Raw genomic sequence first — 23,218 nt, forward strand, 5'->3', positions numbered from 1 at the left:
TGTGTTTATTATATGTGAACAAGACAAGTTCTACATCATCATTCTAATCTGATTCACTAGCATTTGCTAAAGTGATTGAGGTATAACAGTTATTATGCCTTCTATTTATAAATTATGTTAGTGTAACACGCTTCACAGATATCAGATCATTCCATCTAAACAAATCCATGAAGGAAGTGATCTTCTTTAGTTGTTTAAACTGCTAACTGTTCATGAGTTTACCTAATTTTTAGCCCCTGCCTCAATAAATTCACTGGGTCAAAGTATGAGATAATTATTGGTCTCGTATAAATATAGCATGTATTTCTCCTGATGATTATTCCATTCCAAATTTTCATCTTGTAAATTCATTTTCTTTTGAATAAAATATATAGTTTTTATAATTATTTCTTGAGTTATTCCTAGGAAAAATCACGATATGCAAAGTGTTGATTTTTCTTTTTTTATTTTATAGATTTAAATTTAGAGCTACAAATGTTATGGGACAATTTACTGACTCTGATTATTCTGACCCTGTTAAGACTTTAGGTAAGACATATTTTGAAGTTTAATTTATAATCTCAACATATTTATCAAAGTTGGAACATTTATTAGTAAATGATTAATCCATGTCTAGATGTTCTTAAATACAAACTCATTTAAATGTTAATTAGCCTCTCTAATAATATTTGTGGGTTTTTAAAATTTTTTATTTTAGGTTTAGGAGTACCTGTGAAGGTCTGTAACATAAACATGTGTCATGGGGGTTTTCTGTACATATTATTACATCACCCAGGTATTAAGCCCAGCATCCAATAGTTATCTTTTCTGCTTTTCTCCCTCCTTTCACCCTCCAGCCTCAAGTAGACCCCAGCGTCTGTTATTTCCTTCTTTGTGTTCTTAAGTTCTTATCATTTAGCTCCCACTTATAAGTGATAATGTATGGTATCTGGTTTTGTGTTCCTGCATTAGTTTGTAAGGATTATAGCCTCTAGCTCAATCCATGTTCCCACAAAAGACATGATCTTGTTCTTTTTATGGCTGCATAATACTCCACGGTGTATATGTACCAAGACGCCTGCACACGCATGTTCACTGCAGCACTGTTTATAATAGCAAAGACATGGAATCAACCTAAATGCTCATTAATGACAGATTGGATGAAGAAAATCTAAAAGTATTCGTAATCTTCCTTTAAAAGGTGGATGCTCTATACATTCTTATCTGGACATTGGTTTTGTTAGGGTATTGGTTCTATGCTGAGATAACTAACATTATACCAAATAAATATTTATTTGGTTCTTTTAATATACAATCTTAAATATAAAGCATTTTTACCTATATATGCTTGTGGAAAATTTCCTTAAATAACCCTAAAAACTATACTCTTACAAGTCCTTTTTAAAATATTTATTTTAAACAATTCTTTCATGAGTTTCTTTCACTTACACCCATCTAAATCAAGCTTACATAACACAGGAATATGGTTTAGTCAGATATATATATATATATATATATATATATATATATAATCGTCATCTCATTATCACCATTGCCATAGTCCTATCTAACATTAAATATTCTGTGCCTGACACCCTTCTAGCTCTTTGCACATATTAACTGGCGACCTCATCTCAACTATCCTTTAAGTTAGGTCAGTGCTTCTCAGAGTGGTTTTATAACCCAGGGGATATTTGGCAATGTCTGGAACTATTCTTGGTTGCCATAACAGAATGGTAGTGATGGTGGTGCATGCTACTGGCATCTAGTGGGCAAAGATTAGGAAAGCTGCTAAACTTCCACAATGCACAGAGCAGCCCATAATGTCAGTGCTCCTGAGGATGAGAAACTCTGACTTAAGCCCTAATGTTGACTCTGTTTTACAGATGAGGAAACCAACGCCCAGATTCTTTCAGTATTTAAGGTATTTAAGTGGCTAGGCCAGGATTCCAACATTACATAACAGGATTTCATAACACTACATTACAAATACGGGATTTAGACCTGTGTTCAAATCTTGGCTCTGTCACTTGAGAAAATAATTTAATTTCTATAAATCTGAGTTTCCTTTGTTGGGAAAATATTGATAAGAGTATCATCCTTGAGGAGTTGTTGAAGTTTTGCATTAAACAGCATATATAAAGATATTAATATTTTATAGTTAGTAAATTTTTTAAGTTTAATAGCTTTTTGGGGTAGATTATAATAACATATTTCAGAAGTATTTTTATTTAGGAGAAATTATTTCTCTAGCGTTTCACTGAGAGGATCACAACATTCTAAATGTTTGCACCAGGCCCTCTAAAGCTCCAATTTATTTGTCTGTAATACCTTAAAGAACTGTGTGAACAGGGTATTTCTGGGGCACCACTTGAGAATGTGGGACTTTGTGTGTTTCTCAGAACCTGGAGAGCTGTTGCTCAGCGTATCTTGAACTGCTAATAGACTTCAGTGAGAGCTATGAATGGAGAAGGAAAGATTGTTCCAACATTTTTAGCCAGAAATTCTCATCAGGTTATGGAAATATTAACTGTACAAAAAGCCAGCCTTCGCAGCCTCTACATATAGTCAAGGAAACTTTTCATCTTGAAGAAATAAAGAAGGGGCATGTAGTTTGCTAGATAGATGTCTGTAGAGAAATAACAAATAAATTTCTTTGGCTAAAATGCTTTTTTACCAAATAATTTCGTCATTTTAAAGCTAGCTGATTAGTCTTGTGGTTTTGAAATTGTATCAAGTGTTTCTTCGTTTGATAGGTGAGTCTATCACACTCTGATGCCACCACAGTAAAATAAATGTCTTCTTGTCATCAACGTAATTTCCTATAGGTTACAGCATTCAGAAGTCATTGCTCCAGCTAAGTAGTGATCCTGGTGCATTTGCCAAGGTAAAAGACGACAAGATAGATAACTCATGTGTCTTAGGAGATAATATTTTATAGGAGCAGTGCTGAAAGGAGCTAGCCTTGCTGTGTTGTATGATGTTCTCTTTCATCAGCTTACTGGTTTCATACAGATTATTCATGGGAAGGCAACATGTCCAGTAAGTTATCTGAGAGGCAAAGTTTAGACATTCAGGGTAATAGAAATGAGAAAGAAAAGCCATAAAAGGGGGAAGCCCCAAGCATCAGGAACCACAGTGCACAGGAGCATGATTCCTTAGATTCTGCTAAATGGCTTCTCTCTGCCCAATGATGGCCTCATCCAGCACTACAGGTAATCTCAAGGAGCTCCTCAGTAATAGTCTTCTCTTTCTTCTTTCCACTCACAGTCAAGGTGGTGGAATACAACCGTTAAACCTGGAATGTAGCAGAAATACACAGTCAGGTTTCTGATTCCTTCTTTGGAATTATAACCACTGCCACCCCAATCATCTAGGTATGAATCTTGGTGTGCTGTGGTAACAGAAGGAGTCTACAGTGAGTAAAAGATGTGTAATACAGGACAGAGCACAGGATCCTACCAAGACTAGGGAAAGAGGGACTGGTGAAACATAGACTGGACACAATACATAGAAAGGCATTGGGCTGCTGGGGGATAGTGACAAGGAAGGGTCCTATGTATCTATTATCAAATTACTTGGAGTTCAGTATATTATTCGTAGACCAGTGGCTTAATGACAGTCTTTTAGGTTGCTCCTTAGAGTGATCTTCCAGGGACTCTCTCCTGAGATACAGCAGCTTTGTTAATTGGCCTTTACCCTACAATGCTTATTCTGGATTGACCACATGGAGTTCTGCTATTTAGATAGTCATTTATAGCGAGTAAGACAGTGACAAGTGGAAACAGAGGAACTTTCTTGGTTTGTAATCGTTAGTTGTGGTGAAATGAGAATGCACCATTGGAGCAGAATTCCTCAATGACTAGCAAAGTAGCCCAGCCATTTCTCTGGTTAATGGATTTAACACCATCAATTACTGTTGTCATATTTGCTTTCTACCAGACTATTGAGTGCCATGGTTCTATGGAGATTAGAGTCACTTTGATAGGTCAAGCAACAAAGAACATCCCCTAGAAGTGGTCCTGGTCCATTTGACATTAATAGAAGGCTGTAGATCAGGAGTGTCCAATCTTTTGGCTTTTGGGCCATGTTGGAAGAAGAAGAATTGTCTTGGGCTACATATAAAATACGTCAACATTAACAATAGCTGATGAACCAAAAAAAAAAAAAAATTGTACAACCATATCTTAATGTTTAAAGAAAGTTTTAGAATTTCTGTTGTCCCACATCCAAAGTTGTCCTGGGCCAAATGCAGCCCATGAGCTGCGAGTTGGACAAGCTCACCACAGATTCGAAAGAGTTCTTAGTAAAAGAACTTTGCAAGGGAAGAAACTCTAGAAGAACTCAAAGAGAAAACAAAGTTTATCAGTTCTCCAATGGTCAGTGGCAAGAATGGTTTCATGGTTGTGAGAATGAAGGCAGGCAAATAATAAAGTGCATTCATGTAATACCCCTGGTGTCATCAGAAGATGAGAAAGGGTAATTGAGTCCTTTTTTCTCTCAAATATGTCATGTGTTGGGATATATGAATCATTTGCAGCAGGTTAGGAACTCAAACATTCCTAGCAAGCCTGCTCAAGACATATGTGTGCATGTAATCCCAGACTACAGAGAGAGAAGTCTAGGTCCCATCAAGGTCATCCACCCACCAGGGGATAAACATTCATTCACTGGTATTTTGCACACCACAGGCAGTGAGCACTAAGCCGAGTTGCCTGTCTGTTGAAACTTTAGGATTTAAGAGCTTTTGCAAGGCTCTGTTTCCACAGACCATTGTAGTGGTAATTATGCCTCTCAGAGACATTATTATTTGGAGTTTAAAATTAGGGGCAAAAGAATCACCATAGACTGATAAAAATGTTTAAGTTTAGTGAAAGGGGCTAACGAAAGTACAAGTGAGAGGGGGCCAGGTAGAGCTTCACTGGATGGGTAAGTACAAGACTGTGGAAGAGCAGTTTGCATTTAGGGAAACCTTTCCGGCCTGTAGGGATAAACAGGGAAGATAACGTATGCATTATTTTAATCCTAAATAAATACTTGAAACTTACTTGATTTCGTTTTTATTCAACATTGAGTATTGGCATTTTTATTATCAAAATTCACAAAAAACCCTTTTAAAGTTTTTGAGAAAATCTTCCCGAGGCACATTAGTTTATGGAAAGTGCTTGTAGGCAATGTTTTGATTACAAGGTTTAATTATAGAGGAATCCTGTGATTTAAAAACCAGACACCCGTTTCTGTAACTTACAGGGCTCTCATTAAAGCTGAACATGATGAAACCTTAAACCCCATGGCAAAGGCACTCTGTGATTGTTTTCTTTTGTCATAACACTTCTCATTTAATTACTATGCTAACAATGAAAAGTTCCAATGTGCTCACTTAGATTCAGAAATAGGGAGTTGCTATGTATCTTTTGCATCCAAGGGATTACTTCCCTAAAGTCACCAGAGGAACAGAGGAAGGTTGTATTTTGTTAAGGAGACAGTGGTAATGTGGTAGTGAACCTCACAGACTCTGCAGTCAAGACAGACATATTTCAGGCAGGCTTAGTTTATATATTGAATTTATGAGATTGTGGGTTAGTTACTTAACAAATTATTTTTAAGTTCTGAAATCTTATTTCTTTTTTTTTTTTTTTTTTTTTTTTTTGAGACAGAGTCTCGCTCTGTCGCCCGGGCTGGAGTGCAGTGGCCGGATCTCAGCTCACTGCAAGCTCCGCCTCCCGGGTTCACGCCATTCTCCTGCCTCAGCCTCCCGAGTAGCTGGGACTACAGGCGCCCGCCACCTCGCCCGGCTAGTTTTTGTATTTTTTTTTTTAGTAGAGACGGGGTTTCACCGTGTTAGCCAGGATGGTCTCGATCTCCTGACCTCGTGATCCGCCCGTCTCGGCCTCCCAAAGTGCTGGGATTACAGGCTTGAGCCACCGCGCCCGGCCTGAAATCTTATTTCTAAAATGAGAACACTAATACCCACTTCAGAAGCTAATGAAGAGATTAAGCCAGATGAATAAAATGGATGAATATGAAATGTTTAATAAAGATACCTGTCATTGTTTATGTACCAAATCGTTAAGGGATTTTCCATATAAACTCATCCATCTTCACTGCAACTCTGTAACAAGACCTCCTATTTACATATCGCCAATTTCTAGGTAAGAAATTTGAAGCATTGTGTTTTTCAGTAACTTCACCAAGGTTTTCAACCATCCCAAAGGTGGTGGTGGAACCTGCTTTCAGACCCAGGCAGCGTGACCCCAGTCAGTGCTGTACTTGTAACCATTGCACACACTATCTGCAAATCACTAAGTCCCCAAGTAGCCCCCAGTTCATTACCATGGGTGATGTTTCTGCTCCCACAGCCTATCTTTGCTTACCATTTTCTCCTCTTGATATTTTTAATTATTTCTAGCTGCTCTCTTTTCTCACACTTTGTCTTGGCTCTTGAGGTTAGCGTTCACAGGTAAGCATGTGTTGTTTTTGTGTGCAAAGATATGTTTTATTTTTATTTTTTTAACACTGAATAATGTGACTTTTCTCACACCCTAGCAAACCCTTTATTAACTACTTTTAAATTTTTTCCTGTCTGTATGGATGAAAATGATGTTCATTCCTATAGGGTGTTTTAATCTATATGTTTAAAATTTTATTGAATATTGACAGATTACACATGTATATATTTATGGGGAACAGAGTGATGCCATGATATATGTATACCATGTGCAATTATTGAATCAAGTTAATTAACAAATCCATCACCTCAAGCACTTGTCATTTATTCCTCCTATCTAACTCTATTTCTTGAATTATGAAATTGAGTAACTTTTAGTAAATCGTTTGCCTTGTGTTTGAATATCCTACTTGACTAGCACTGGGTCAAAGAGAAGATGAGCTCCTTATACTTCAGTCCTGTTATAAGAACTCATTTTTTCTAATAATAATAATAATAATAAAGAAGAAGGAGGGGGAGGAGGAGGAGGAGAAGGAAAAGGAGAAGGAGAAAGAAGGAAGAAAAGATTTTCCATTTTATGTGCACCTTTGTATTGAGCCAGGCATTGTACTATAAGCCTTACATCTCATTGAATTCAAGCTTCTCCTTAGAGAATAGGCTTAAAAACGGACTTAAAAAGTTGGATACATATGCTGAATTTAAATAATGATAACTTCAGTCAGAAGATAATACTTATGAAAAATTAGTGCTGTAGAATTATGATTTGCCAAATTATAGTGGTACAATATATTATGTAAACAGAACAGTTTAATGTGATTTGTCACAGGATTTTAAGTCTAGTCAGAAATGACTTGCACCTATTACAAAAAGAATCATGTTTATATTTTTAAGTAAAAGAATTCCATTTTCTATTAGAGGATTCGGAGAAGTGACATCATTCTGTACTGTTAATGCTCTGTGGGTCCATGCATAACAGTGAATCAGAAAGTGTACTTGATAATCAGGGAACATTTTGTCCTCTCTTAGTGACACTTTTGTAATTCATGTGCCCAAAGGATTACATATTGTTTATTAATATATTATATGTCATTTCCTCATTTGGCCAGTGCTTTGAAATGGCAATCTAATCTAAAAAATTTTTTTGTGTGGTCTATGAGAACATTTTTTTCCCACTGAGTTCTAAGGCCCAGTGATTCATTATTACCTAATAAAGAGGATTCTTTATTCATCTTCATGCCTCCTTTCCCAAGCATATCCAATTAGAGTCACCATGTGAAAATTCATAAATCAAACCATTCGTATTTTAATGTATAAAAAAGTGTATCTAAAATACTTTATATAATACATGCTGCTTTCTCATTTTTAAAATTTAGCTGGAGATTCTAGCAGACCATGAAGTGCTGATAACTGTTTTAAAATCAGTATTTATTCAAATCCACCGTGCAGGATAGCCACAGGAACTCTTTCATATTGGTAACATTTCATAAGTACCAATACAGGACAAAAAGATGAAGCGTCAATACTCGCCTATTTTACAGATAGGTAACCTATTTTGTCACTTGACCGTAATACTTTGTGCAGTAAAATTATAAATCATCATGTAACTTAAAATTGATTACAATTATAATTAGTAGTTGTACTTAAAAGAAATTATTAATAATTTTTATATTCTTATTTGGTTCAATGCCTGATCTTCAAACACGAACATTTTTAATGTTTTTCAAAATCAATGTATTTGTTCATTAGTAAATTTAGCAAATATTTATTGAACATTTACTATGTGCACAGTACATCTCTCAGAACGTGGAATAGTTTTGTATAAAACAAAAACCCCTGTACTCAAAGAGGCTCACATTCTGGAGGGAAGGACAGAGAACAGTAAGAAAAATAAATAAGTGATTTATATGTTAAAAGAAGATAAAATTATGGAGAAAAAAAGTAGAACAGAGGGAAGGAGGAGTGCAAGGGGAGGCAGAAAATGTAGGGAGTTGTGTCCTTCAATTTTAAATAGGGTGCTGTGTTAGTCTGCTCAATCTACCATCACAAGATGTCATACACGGGGTATGTTAAACAATTGAAGTTTATTTCCTCACAATTCTGAAGGCTAGAAATCTAGGAGCAAGGTTCCTGCCCATTTGGTATCAGGTGAGGGCTCTCTTTCTGGCTTACAGATGGTTGCCTTCTTACAGTGTCCTCACATGCATGGCCCTTCCTTAGTGCATGAATGGAGATAGAGAGAGTATGGTAGGGGGAGGAGGAGGAGAAAGGAGTGAGTCACACACACACACACACACACAGAGAGAGAGAGAGAGAGAGAGAAAGTGAGAGAGAGAACAAACTGTGTCTCTTCTTATAAGTTACTAATCCTATCAGATCAGGGCCCCACCCTATGACCTCATTTAACTTTAATTACTTTCTTACTCCAAATGCAGCCACACTGGGGATTTGGGCTTCAACATATTAATCTGGGGGAAACACATGTATTCAGCATGTACAGCATTCACTATAACAGATGGTCATTGAGAACGTATTTCAGCAAACCTTTAAAGGAAATGAAGTGGCTACCCAGAAAGATATACAAGGGATATACACCTTTGCAGGCAGAGGAAGAAGCTGCTGCAAAAGCCCTGTGTCAAGAATGGCCTTGTGTTATTCATCATTAAGGAGGCTAATCTGGCTCCCTAGGAGTGAGCAAGCAAGGCGGGGGCTGGAAGGGAAATCAGAGGGGAAACAGGGGACCAGACAGTTAATGAGGGACCAGATCACACAGGCCACTGAAAGGATATGGGCTTTTCTCTGTGAGAGATGAGGAGGATTTTAAGCAGAGAAATAATGTTTTAAAAGGATTGTCCTTGCTTATATATTGAAAATAGGTGGTATAAGGACAAAAGTGGATACAGGGAGACTTGCTAAGTTTTTACTTCATGCAAGATAGGATGGTGGCCTAGATCAGGCTATTAGCAGCAAAGGTGGAGCAAAGTGAATGGAACATACATAAAAGTAGAAAAAATAGTGTTATGAACCCGCAAATACCTACTAACTAGATTTAATAATAATTGACATTTTGCCACATTTGTTTTATTTAGGCATTTGTTCACTTATTTCTGAAGTAAAGTAAGTCACAGAATGCATATTCCACTCCTAAATACTTTAGTATGTGTCTCTAATAAGTACATTTTTATTATATTGCTGTGGTTAAACTTAGTAAGTTATCAGTATTATTTAAGCTACTTGTATATATGTTTTCAAATCACTCTTTGATTTTTTTCTTTATAGTTAATTTATTTGAATCAGGATCCAAGTAAGAAATTGCACATTTTCTTGGATTGTTCTGTTTCTTCTATTTTTTTAAAAGAGCCTTCTTTTCTCCTTTCTTTTCCCCCTGGCCGGGCGCGGTGGCTCAAGCCTGTAATCCCAGCACTTTGGGAGGCCGAGACGGCGGATCACGAGGTCAGGAGATCGAGACCATCCTGGCTAAACGGTGAAACCCTGTCTCTACTAAAAATACAAAAACTAGCTGGGCGAGGTGGCGGGCGCCTGTAGTCCCAGCTACTCGGGAGGCTGAGGCAGGAGAATGGCGTAAACCCGGGAGGCGGAGCTTGCGGTGAGCTGAGATCCGGCCACTGCACTCCAGTCCGGGCGACAGAGCAAGACTCCGCCTCAAAAAAAAAAAAAAACAAAAACAAAAACAAAATCTTTTCCCCCTATGTCATAGACTCACTGAAGAAATCAGATAAGTTGTCACATAGGAAGTCCCATATTCTGGGTCTGTCTGGTTGTTTTCTCTTGATGTCCTTTAATTTTTTTCTTTCTGCCACTTTCTCATAAATTAGAAATAAGAACTAAAGGTTTGAGTATTCACAGTCAACATTTCTGTCAGAAGTACTTTATAGGTCTTGCTGACTAGATCAAAATACCTTCCATCAGGAAGTGTAGAATATCTGATTGTTACACGTGATGCTAAAATTGATCAGTAGGCTTGGTGGCAGCAACAGCATGATCCTCCATCGAAAAGTTGGTTTTGACCACTTATAACCAGCAAATAATCTGTACAGCGATATTTTGTCATGCTATAAATGTCCAATTCCCCATTAACTTTCCTCCTAATCATTTTAGAATACATTTATGTTTGTTACCTGAATCAACTATTTCATTAGAAATACTGATTATTTCTAATTTTATCGCTCCTCTATCAGTTACTCAACAAAATTCTCTTCTAATAATGAGCTTTATCTCCTTAACGAGGGCTATTTTTAAAAAGTCATAAAATACAGTTCAGATAAGAAAGGCAGAAAAATATACATTTCAATTACAAATTAATCAAGAATATTTAGGCCAAGGAGATGATCTAGTTATAGCCAGAGTTTACAAATTAGTATTTTTTTTAACTATTGAGTACTAGGATTGATAACTGGGTGATGAAATAATCTGTGCAACAAACCCCTGTGACACGAGTTTATCTATATAACAAACGTTCACATGTGGCCTCCGAATCTAAGATAAAAGTTTTTTAAAAAATCAGTATTTTTGTTATTTTTATTTCTTTTATTAAATTGTATTATTTTTTATTTCCAATCAATTTCCATTTTTATTCAATATAAGGCTTAAGTTCTTCCCTCTTTGGCCAGTAGGAGCCCCTTCAGGAGGATCATTTGTTCCTTTTATATCAGTAGCCTTTTGTTAGCTTCCTAGATCTCTAGCACTATTACGTGTCTTGTTTTGTTCCTTACTCCTACTTTGCAATTACCGTCTTTCCAAGGTTACATGGTTTCTTTGGTGAAAAGTACAAATATGTTGAAGACAGAGCCTACGGGATTTCCTCACATGTTTTGAATGTATTCCATGAAAGATAGTCAAAGATGACTCCAGGGTTTTGGCCTTAGCAGCTACGGTAATGGAGTATCCATCAACTGAGAGGTGGGAGGATACAGGGGAAAGGAGGGAAGTGTACACATTCAATTTTGGACATACCGATTTTAGCATTTTAAGTATACTTCAAAATAAAGATGTCTGGTAGGCAGATACATAAGTCTGAAGTCTGGTAGATAAAAACTAAGTAGTCGTCATCACATAGATGAAATTAAAACTGTGAGACTAGATGGGCTCACACTGGGAGTGAGTTTAGATAGAAAAAACAAGAGGACCCGGGACAGAGCCCCAAAGTTAAAAAATCTAGGAGAAGAGGAACAAACAAGTTGCTACGTTTTACTAGTATTCTTCAGCAAAGAATATTTTCTTATGCCAAGATAATACTTTTTGGTGGTTTGGGATCCAAGATAGGATTCCATAATAATATTTAATGATCATGTTATCCCTCTTCTCCAGGGGAAGGACTTTCAGAAAGAACTGTAGAGATCATTCTTTCTGTCACTTTGTGTATCCTTTCAATAATTCTCCTTGGAACAGCTATTTTTGCATTTGCAAGGTAAGATTTATTTGTACTTATATTCCAGGATGCTTTATGGGCATTATATCAGTCATAGTCCAATCAGGAGACAGAAGCCACAACAATTACTTGAATGGGAAACATTTTTATTTTTAATATTTTTAATAGACAGATAAAAATGTATTTATCATGTACAATATGATACTTTAAAGTGTGTATGCATTGTTGATTGACTAAATCTTGCCATAAAAAGAAAGAAATCCTGCTATTTGAACAGAAAACATTTAATATAAAGAACTGTTAACTAGCAGAAATGGCTAACTACTAAAGAGAGTAAAAGAGAAATCTTAGAGTCCAGAAGTAGCAAGCACAACAAAGCAGCTACTCTCTTTAACTTGAGGGAGAGAGGACAGTAAACAACCAGAACTGAAATAAGTTGTCTCCCAAGACTTATATGAAATCGCTACTGCGAGCACATGCAACCTATCTACTCTCTTTAACTTGAGGGAGAGAGGACAGTAAACAACTAGAACTGAAAGAAGTTGTCTCCCAAGACTTACATGAAATCGCTACTGTGAGCACATGCAACCTATCACCTACCAGTGAGCAAAGAAATATGACAGAGGGAAGGGGCTGGAGCTGTTCCGTAGAAGCTACCCATCATTATTAGATGGTAGGCAGACTGGAATTGGTAATAGAAGCATCCCATTCTTGCTGAATGGTGTAGGTGAATCGTTCACCAATGGCATAGGCAGAACATTCACTTCAGAGGCAACAACAGCTCATCCAAGGGAGCTGCTGGGCTCTCACAATGAATAACAACAATGCAAGACTGGGTCCATAAGGGCAGTGTTTTCCTCTTCCTACTGCCTCTCAGGGTCACTCTAGTGCCCTCTATTGACAAAGCTTCACATTCGGTCGGCTGGCCAAGGAGAAACGTAGGTTCCAGCTCCAATACCAAGAGCACAGCAAACAAGAGGAGGTTTGGAGATGTGAGACAACAAGGTGAAAACACAAAAGCAGAAGCCTTCATGCCATCTACATCTTTTAAAGTAATTTATAACTCTGATAGGTTTAATTTAAAATGTCTCAATCAGATCTAAATATTAAAGTTTTTACAGAAGGAGATCTTTTTTACAGTTAGAACAACACTTGTAAAATGTCCAACTTCCTGATATGGTAGACCCTCTTCTCAGGCTTACTTTCTGAACATGCCTGTGTTGAATTTTCTAAGTGTATCTTTCCATTCTCAGCATCAGCATTCTAATTCCCTTATTATTCACAAGGCCTCATTGGAAATCTTACTTTTGACCTCAAAATCTAGCTTAATAAGGCAGATTGCCAAGTTACAGTGATGTTATATTTGTAAAATAAACTTTCTACCAATTGCCTAAATAGTTCAACAGACTATTTTTATTTCAACTGAAGAGTGTAGTTCTGTATTCTAAATGCTATGTATTATGGTTCATCTAGACTCTCTTAACGCATAATTTTAATAGATAATTTGAAAGGCTCTTGAAAAAGATATTTTCTCTATACCACATACTGTGGGAAGATTTAGCCAGAAGACAGTGAGAGAGTTATCATTCTAGGCACTTTGAATGCTATACTGTGTAAAATATGGGCCTTGTCCCTAAGGAGTATGGACTGGCCACATTTATATAATTTCCCTGTTGTAAAATCTTCTCTGACTTCTCCTTTCCCTACAAGATGAGCTCCTTATGTGAGCAGGAAATGGTCCTCCTTATTCCCTACAACTTCTCTACTCCCTAGCTAAAAGGATCTATTCTCACCTGAACATTCCTTGGGCTTTTATACATTCTGCTTTTGTTCAGTCAACCTGAAATGTGCTTCCTCCTCCTTCTCATCCTGGAACATCCAAGTCAAATTCTGCTTCTTTACCTCCTCTACATAATAATAACTATAACTTATGTAACTAATCAGTCACTGTCTCATGAGTTGTAATTTGAATCTTTTTTCTCTTTTTATGTTTTTTCTGCATTTAAATCTGGCCTCTCAGTTAAATTGTAATGTCCTTGAGGGTAGAACACATGTTTTATACTTTCTATATCATCCTTGATACTCAACTCTTAATAAATACTAAATATTTGAAATGTGAAAGATAGAATAGCTAAACATTACTTTGTAATATACCATACTGTGTCATGGAGAAATAAGCATGTAAAGGGCTTAAGATGAAAACAATCTGATTCGATGCTCAGATTCATGTGACTTTTATTTTTGAACGTAAATTTTCTGATTATAAAGATAATATCTACTCACAATACTTTTATAAAAATTCAATAAGATAATTTGAAAATAATTTTTAAGTATTTTCATGCATGTAAAAATATTTATCATGTGTGAAAATAATGGGGCATTATCTGTTAGCACTAGTATTGATAGCATTGAACTATTTTCACTTTGGCATAGTTCCTTTATGTGACAAATCAATGAGATAGCTGGAGAGAAGAGAAACAAGATCACAGCATAAGTCTTCTTGGCTCTATATTTAAATGTACCAATGACTCAGGGCTTCATCAACTAATTCTTATTAAATTTGGAACTTCATCCCAATAACTTATTAGAAAAAAAAAGAAAGTAGAATAGGTTCTATGAAATTAAAACAAGAAAAAGAAGTCGAGTAGCTATAAATTTGCAACATATTCAGAGAGGTGATTTTAACAAAGAAATTATTTGACTAAATGTCTTTACTTAAAAACAAAACTAAACGTAATTTTATATACTTTCTATGAAACTCCCTTCTTGGACTTTACTCCACTTATTTTAGAATTCGACAGAAGCAAAAAGAAGGTGGCACATACTCTCCTCGGGATGCAGAAATTATTGACACTAAATTCAAGCTGGATCAGCTCATCACAGTGGCAGACCTGGAACTGAAGGACGAGAGATTAACGCGGTGAGCACACTCCTGTGGGCGAACTGTGGTCCAGAGGGCCTGGAGCCATGACCCTATTCTGACCTATGCTTGTTGGAAGTGTTTGTGGGGCTCTAATTTACACAGGTCACAGAGATCTTCTTTCAAAGAGTGACCTCCGTCTTCTACACACTTCTCACTGGTGTTCGGAGAATCACTTAATCTTCCTTATATTTTGAGTTAAATATGAACTTCGGACTATAATGTTCAATCAGGATTATTTTCCTGAGACAAATATTTTTCCACATTAAACCTTTGACATTATGTTTAATAATTCATTTCATATGATAGATTTTTACATGAAACTTTTCTGGAAGTGTCCACATTTTCAATCACAGGTTAAATTAATTAAATTTATAACTACTTGATATTATTTATAACCATTTTTATAAAAGCTTTTTGATAACTGTTTCAGTATAAAAGTACATAAAAGTCTAAGTTGTATATGATATCATTTTTAAATGTCTTTGTATTTAAAAATTAAATATAAAGTAAAAAATTACCTCCAGAAGGAAAAGTAAAAACATATGTACTAAATATGTTTCACTGGTACCTATTGGAAATAGTAAAGTACATAATTTTAAAGAAAAAACAATTACAAATCCTTTTAAAAGCATTGTCAATTATTCAAAATGTTAGCACATTATAAAAACTTGTCTATTAAGATAATTCATCAAATTCTTAATGAAAACTACCATCAGGCTATTTTAGCAAGTTTGCATTTTTATAAGATTCAATAATATGTAATGCTTATAAGCACAAAGTAATTGTTACCAAGTACTTGCTCAACTCTTGTTAAAATTTAAAAAAATATTAATTTTGAAAATATGGCATCAAAGGTCTTGGACTCAAAAAGAATTATTCATTTGTAGTTGTCACTTATTAAAGTTGGTCTTTATCTAATAGATGGACTTTGCAAGTATATTGCCAACATTTCTAAAAATATCTAATACGTGCTATAGAGGAAAGTGTCATCTGATAAGCAAAGTCCTTCCAAATGCTACAAAATGAAGGTTATTCAGTGTTATCACTAAATTGCAGGGAAATGTGTTTTCTTGGATATGACAGCTGACTTTTTAAACATTCAGATGTTGATCTTTATGTTCTAATACAGTGGTCCTATCCACAAATGGATAGTACTCCAAAGATTTAAGTGTCAGATGATTGTAAGCTATCCAAGACATAGTTTTCTATATAAGAAATATTATGTATAAAATATCAAATATGTAAAAAGAATCAATAAAAGATTCCCAGGATAACTCACCTAAGTGAAACCATATCATAGGAACACAAGCACTGCTACTACTAGATTGTGTCTCAGTCCTTAAGGAATCATTCTGCATCATCAAAGAAAGTTTTTCCTCCTTTCCCCTTACAGGCCAAATGAATTTTAGTAGTATCCTCCTAGCCTCCTTCCTGCACTCCATCCTCAGTTCCTTTTGCCCTTCCTCAGGCCTGTGTGGCCCATCCCTTTATTCTACACCTGAAAATGTATAAGAGAAAAAAATTCAAATCTCTCAGTGCAATTAATTTTAGCTATTTGAACAATACAGTTGAATCTGTTCATACTAAAATGTAAACTTTTAAGACCGCTCCCCTCCCCAACACTGGCAGGCATTTGCATTTTGTTAAAAGAATACTTAGTAGCCCCTGAAAAAATCCTTAATAAGTGTATCTTCAGGAAATATAATAAAGTGAAAAAGCACTGTTTCTGTTTATTATGTCATGTTTTTAAACAGTCAATATTGGAGAAAGTATTATTTATCAACGAGGTTACATTCGAGGCAGACTGTGGTGAGATTCAATCCCCTAAGCACTATGTATTTTCACAGATTGCCCCTTTCTCTACTTCTGAACACTAAATACAGCCATCATAAAAAATTAGAAAAGGCCGGGTGTGGTGGCTCACGCCTGTAATCCCAGCACTTTGGGAGGCCGAGGAGGGTGGATAACCTGAGGTCAGGAGATTGAAACCAGCCTGGCTAGCATGGTGAAATCCCATCTCTATTAAAAATATAAAATTAGCCCAGCACGGTGGCACGTGCCTGTAGTCCCAGCTATTCAGGAGGCTGAAGCAGAAGAATCGCTTGAACCAAGAACTGCAGGTTGCAGTGAGCTGAGATTGCACCACTGCACTCCAGTCTGGGTGATAGAGCAAGACTCCATCTCAAAAAAAGGAAAAACAGTAGGTTTTTTTGTTTTGTTTTGTTTTGTTTTTTTGCAATGACTGTCATGGCAGCTACAGAAAAGTTTCAGATCACGGAAAAGGTGGGCAATGAATGTACAGATTGTTTACTATTGGTTATTTGTAATTCAGGGTCTACTTTATTTGACCTTCCTTCTTCATTATTTATTTTTCCACTTCTATGTTTATTTATTTACATATATTGCATTATTTGTAAAAGGGTTTAAAAGTGAAATAATATTTCAGATAATTTTTATTTTGTTACACACAGAGAATTAGTATATATTACCCATAATAATAGCAAAATTGGAAATATTAGTTTCCATGCTTTTTACTTTTTCACTTGTTTGTTGTGATTCTGGTATTCACAGTTGTTTGTAATTCTAATGGCACATAATAACATGCTTTGCTGGACTTATTACAGAAATGTATTAAAGTAACAATTAAGCGATTTGGGCATTAATTCTTCAGTATAGAGATCTGTGTCCAGCTTTACTATTTATGCAACATTTTTATGTTAATAAAGTCACTAAGACAATAGACAATAAGACTGGAAAAAATAACAAATATAGTTAGCTGCATGTACATATACCTGGGTCCTGTTATTTGGTGAAGCTCTAAAGCTCTTCACCTGTTTTGAGGTGTTTGAAGACCTAAATCCATTCAAAGTCAATCAGAGACTGATGGTAGATTCTAGGAGTGAGAACCAAGAAGTTTGATTTAGCTCCCTAAATTGTTGGCAGACTTCTACCACATGTCTTTGTTATCTGCAGGAAAGAACTTCCATGGTTTCTCTTAAATCTACCCAACTAAAGGCTGGGCGTGGTGGCTCATGCCTATAATCTCAGCACTTTGGGAGGCCTAGGTGGGTGGATTGCCTGAGGTCAGGATTTTGAGACCAGCCGGCCCAACATGGTAAAACCCCATCTCTACTAAAAATACAAAAATTAGCCTGGCATGGTGGCACATGCCTGTAACCCCAGCTACTCAGGCTGAGGCAGGAGAATCACTTGAACCCAGGAGGTTGGAAGTGGCAGTGAGCCAAGATCGCACCATTGCACTCCAGCCTGGGCAACAAGAGTGAAAGTCCGTCATAAAAAAACAAAGCAAAACAAAACAAAACAAAAACTACCCAGCTAACATATGCTCTCTCTACTTGATTCTTAGGCATGTCCTTTTTATTCCAGCCTGCTAAATTTTTCATGCAAAATTGAGCTCATAATTTTTCTCAGTCCTGTATGTTTTCCCATGTCCAAGAGATAAATGATAAAAGAAGAATCTCTAATCAATAATTAAAATAATAATTTTAGGAAGTTATTGACTAGGCAAAAATAAAACAAAAAACAAACATGGTGCTTGGTGCTAAGTCCTTTCAAGGATTTATGGTTTCATATTTTAGAAATTATTAACTGCTTTATACTCTCTGCCTGTATATTTACATTTTAAAGCCCATTCCGTAATTTTTGTTACTTGTAAATTCTCATTATTTAATTATGTTCCACTTTGTTTCGCAAAACTTTTGAAAATGCCTTCTCGCACTCTATACTATTTCTTCCCAAACGAGAGCAGAAGTCAAATAAAGATGTAGTACTCTTTAATTCCATGAAAAAAATTCAAGGATATACCAAAATAATATTTTAAATTCTCAACTGGAATAATTATATTATGCACAAAAATTATTCACATTTTATGTTTAAGTTTAGGTAACACAACTATAATTCTTAGGAAGAATATTTAACATTTTGGGCTCGTCTGTTTCACACTTACCAAATTAGGAAATGATCCTTGTGTTTTGTTATTTAATAAACATACAGAACAACATTTTGTGATGGCTCCTGCAAAATACCACCACTTAGTTCATTGAAGTTAGAAAGGTTTCTTAGAGCTCTTATTGGCAAGATCAGCAGACACAGACACCCACAGGTAAGACACAGACCTGTATCACTGAGACTGACTCACTTTGTGGATTGCCTTCAACTAGTTAAACTGTAAAATGATTACCTTCCCATGAGAGCCACGTCACTTATAATTAAATAACTCAACAGAATTTTCATCAGCTAAAAAGCCTATTTGCTAAATAAGTTTTTTTTTTTTTACTATCTTCTTTCCACATTTAAGTCATGGAAGTTTTGTTTCTTATGCAGACTAAATCAGAAAAGAATAGTAAAACAATAGTAATCAATGTCACTGATATTCTTACTTGACAAAAACTCAGTTTCTTTATTCCTCAATTTTTTTTCAAACATTTTACGCACCACTTCATACTAATTACCCTACCTATTTTAGTTGAGTGAATGTAATGGCACATTATTTTAAGCCTCAAAGCCCAATCCAATAATCACGAACAAAATTAAAGTTCACAACAAAATAAAGCAAACAATCTAATGAGTTGGAAACATTTCTATTTTAAGAGAAATCTTCTTCAATAATTTTCTTTCGTCAATAACTTTAGAAGTGTACATGTTGAATGTTTGTTAAATATACGGTTATGTCTTCAGAAAGATTACTGCTTAAAAAAAATTCTACATGTGTACTTTGTAAACTGTAAACCAGAATACCTTTGGTATTGTTATTATCGTGATTTATACTTGTAAAATTGAGTACTACCCCAGTCTACTTTCATATATAGAATTTGCTAACAAAATAATAGCTACTGTTTATGAGGAATTCCTGTATTAAACTCTGCATGTAGGGATTTCACTTAACTCTTTCAACCCTTAGTGGTAGGTACTCCTATCCCCATTTTACAGATGGATTTAAAAAATGATGATAGGACAGGTTTATGTAAATGTCTAAGGTCATACAGCTAATAAGCAGGAGAGTTACAAGCTAGCCCAGGTCTCTGAGGTATCAAGATACACGTGTGTGTGTGTGTGTGTGTGTGTGTGTGTGTGTAACTTCGAAGCATACTAGAGAAGATTAATGTAAACTTTCTTAAATAGACAAAGACCCATGGAATTCTTCCTCAGCAGCATTTTCTATGACGAGAATGAGTCTAAAGAAAGAGGCGCCTCTTTGGATTTCTTTGTTGTCTCATGATATGAAGCAAAGAAGTGATGGCATTTTAGTGTTGACTCAAACTTGCAGAAACCAGAAAACTTTTAGTAGTGCAATTTTTATTTGGGGTTCAATAATAACTCATAATTTTTGACTGATACATGAAATCCTAATAGTTTGTATTTTAAGTGTCATCATTCTTTGACAAATTGTGGTCGTATATTTTACTTCTGTTCTAAACTTAAGCTATCTTTGCAAACAATGGCAAAAATTTGTGAATTCAGAATACAAGAAATGTTCTATACTTAGAATGAAGTTGGAGATACTTAATGCTCATGTTCTTGTAATAACAAATCAAAAATAATTCAGTGTGTTTGTATACTAAATAAATAATGAATCTTTACTTCCAGATACTCTTCATTTTTCTTTAGACGCAAGGAGATTTTTGTCATCCAGTAAGTTACTGTGGTAATGCAGAACTCTGCTGTGATTATTTTAATCTTGTCATGTGGTGTGCTCTATATTTTAAAATACATAATATTGAACATCTTGTTGCTTAATGCACTGTTTTTTCCAAAGCTCCCCCGAAAAGCTATACTTTCTACTTACAATATGTCCTTTATAATATTGCATGCTATTGATAATGGTCAAGTTAATCTTATCAAAATGCACATTGACTCATAATGTGCATGTCCTGAGAATTTGCAGTGTTCCCATGTTGTGTTAGGTTTGATAGCAAATTAAGTTTGCACTAGATTCCTATACAGGCTTCTCATTCCGTTATTAACATGACACAAGAACTGAGTTCCACATCTGATGGGTGGAAACTATATTTACATTTCATACAAGCTCATTTCTGCAACTCTAGGTCGTTAACCTGTCAGGACCAATACAATGACATTTCTTGTTCCCTGATTCTCTGGTACATACACAGAATGGCATATTTCATGGAAACGTTACTTCTGCACTGACCAATGGGTAGCCAACTGTGCATGCTTCCAGGCACTCTCCTGATGCTCAGAAATGCCATTTGTATACTGGCACAAACATTGTTTGTTACATTCTGAGAGTAGCATAGCAGAACATCAGCACTAGCAGGGACCTTAGTAACTGATTGAGTGCCCTAAACATAATAAATTTCTTCATGCAAAGAATGTAAATGAAGGAATATGAATGCAGGAATATGAATGGAGGCAGAGAATAAAAAGGCATTTGATTTCAAAATCACACACCTTACTAAAGAAGAGTCTGTCTTCATGAGCTATAAGGCTGAATGGGGCCAAAGCTCCTGATAGTCTGGTTAACCGTGAATAGTACTCTGCATTATTAAAATTGAGAAGTCTGGTCTGTGTCTACTCTAATCACATTTAGCATTTGGGAATCATAAGTAACCTTGTTTTAACTTCAGATTAACTAGTTACCAAGTTCCCATTGACAGAATTAAAATACTTTTATGAAAATACATTTCCTTCAGAGGACCTGCTTGATGGGATTCAAACATTTGTCAAAGTAAGACGTTGTTAAACTAAAGATTTAATTGATCACATTACACATAAAATATCAATTTTCAACCAGCACTCAAAGTTAACCTCTGGGCCATTTCCAGACTCAGAGGTAGTTTGTTTGAGCAACTCTGCTAAATGTCTTTCTTCATCATCATAAAATAGAATCCTTTTCCTATTCCTTTTCTCCTTCTCTCTTTCTCTCTCTCTCTCTCGCTCTCTCTCTCTGTCACTCTTGCTCTCTTGTTCTCTCTCTCTCTCGCTCACTCACTCCTTCCCTATTTTCTTTCTTTGCTCTTGTTTTTCTTTTCTTTTCTTTCTTTCTTTCTTTTCTTTCTTTCTTTTCTTTCTTTCTCTTTCTTTCTTTCTCTCTTTCACTCTTTCTTTCTTTCTTTCTTTTCTTGCTTGCTTCTTGCATTCTTTTTTTCTTGCTTTCCTCTCTCTAACACCAAATTTTCTTTCCTAGAATCAGTGAATAGTCAGAGCCCTTACCCTGCTCAGTCAGAGCCCTTACCCTGACAGAGCTAAACTTAATCACTTGTGTTAGTCAGAACCTTTATAGAACACCTCTACATACATCATACCATTTAAAGTAGATCTGTCTTGTTCCAAATCTAGTTTTCTGAGGTTGTTTCTAGCATCTAACAGAGAAATGTTATTGCCTGCCTGCCATCCTGGCTAACAGGCAGTAAGGCCTTATTTTTAGCTGGTGTAATGTCTTCTGGTGTCTCCTATTCATTGAGTCCTTGCTCAGAGCCCCATTCATCTCTTCACGCAACTTTGATCAGTCTCTTTCTCCTCTCTATCTACAAATTCTACCCTGTTGCCCCTGATGTAGCTAAACAATGCCCATGGTTTTCATTTAGAATACATGGATGACAAAAGAAGACTTCTGGCAAGAACTTTTTTTTCAAATGTGCTAGTGTGGAAAGGCTTAGTAATAAAGAAAATTCAACTTCTGCCACACTGGGGATCATACATCTGAGCTCTTTGACATCAGCAAGAATATTGCATTCGCTTCTCTTCTAAAAGGCCATTTCATCTTGATTAAATAAAAATAAATAATAATTGAGTATCTCTCAAGTGATAAGCACTGTTTTAGGCACTGGGAATAGTGTGATGAGAAAGGAAGAAACATTGCCTCCAAAGAGATGTCCTTCAAATTTAATGCTTCTTTTAAACTGATTCATCCTACACATACGAGAAGACATGTTGAGAAAGTAATACATATCATTTACTATTAATTGTCTTCCTGATTTAAAAAAGCATTACATGGCCAGGTGTGGTGACTCACGCCTGTAATCCCAGCACTTTGGGAGGTCAAGGTGGGTGGATCCCCTGAGGTCAAGAGTTCAAGACCAGCCTGGCCAATATGGCAAAAACCCGTCTCTACTAAAAATACAAAAATTAACTGGGCATAGTGGCAGGTGTCTGGAATCTCAGCTACTCAGGAGGCTGAGACAGGAGAATTGTTTGAACTCGGGAGGTGGAGGTTGCAGTGAGCTGAGGTTACACCATTGCACTCCAGGCTGGGCAACAAAAGTGAAACTCCATCTCAAAAAAATAAATAAATAAATACATAAATAAATACATGAAAAGTATTCTGTTACTCACTTATGGTATGTTTCTCTTATAAAGTTTTAGAGTCAACTGTATAGGACCAGCCATGGGTTAGGACATTTTAAGTTTATATATACACACACACACACACACACACACACACACACACACACATATATATACATATACATATATATATATATATATATATATATATATATAT

At 35.8% G+C, this 23,218-nt stretch overlaps 1 protein-coding gene across 1 annotated transcript in view; it reads left to right on the forward strand.

The window, feature by feature from the left end:
* Nucleotides 1–23,218, forward strand: part of PTPRQ (protein tyrosine phosphatase receptor type Q) — a 212,543-nt gene that overhangs the window by 155,213 nt on the left and 34,112 nt on the right. Inside the window, exons 33-35 of the mRNA XM_031936254.1 lie at nucleotides 455–528; nucleotides 11,753–11,852; nucleotides 14,605–14,733. Coding sequence (XP_031792114.1) covers nucleotides 455–528; nucleotides 11,753–11,852; nucleotides 14,605–14,733 — 303 coding nt within the window. The remainder of the gene's footprint in view (nucleotides 1–454; nucleotides 529–11,752; nucleotides 11,853–14,604; nucleotides 14,734–23,218) is intronic.

The sequence above is a fragment of the Piliocolobus tephrosceles genome, chromosome 10, assembly GCF_002776525.5.
Source record: "Piliocolobus tephrosceles isolate RC106 chromosome 10, ASM277652v3, whole genome shotgun sequence".
Taxonomy (NCBI): domain Eukaryota; kingdom Metazoa; phylum Chordata; class Mammalia; order Primates; family Cercopithecidae; genus Piliocolobus; species Piliocolobus tephrosceles.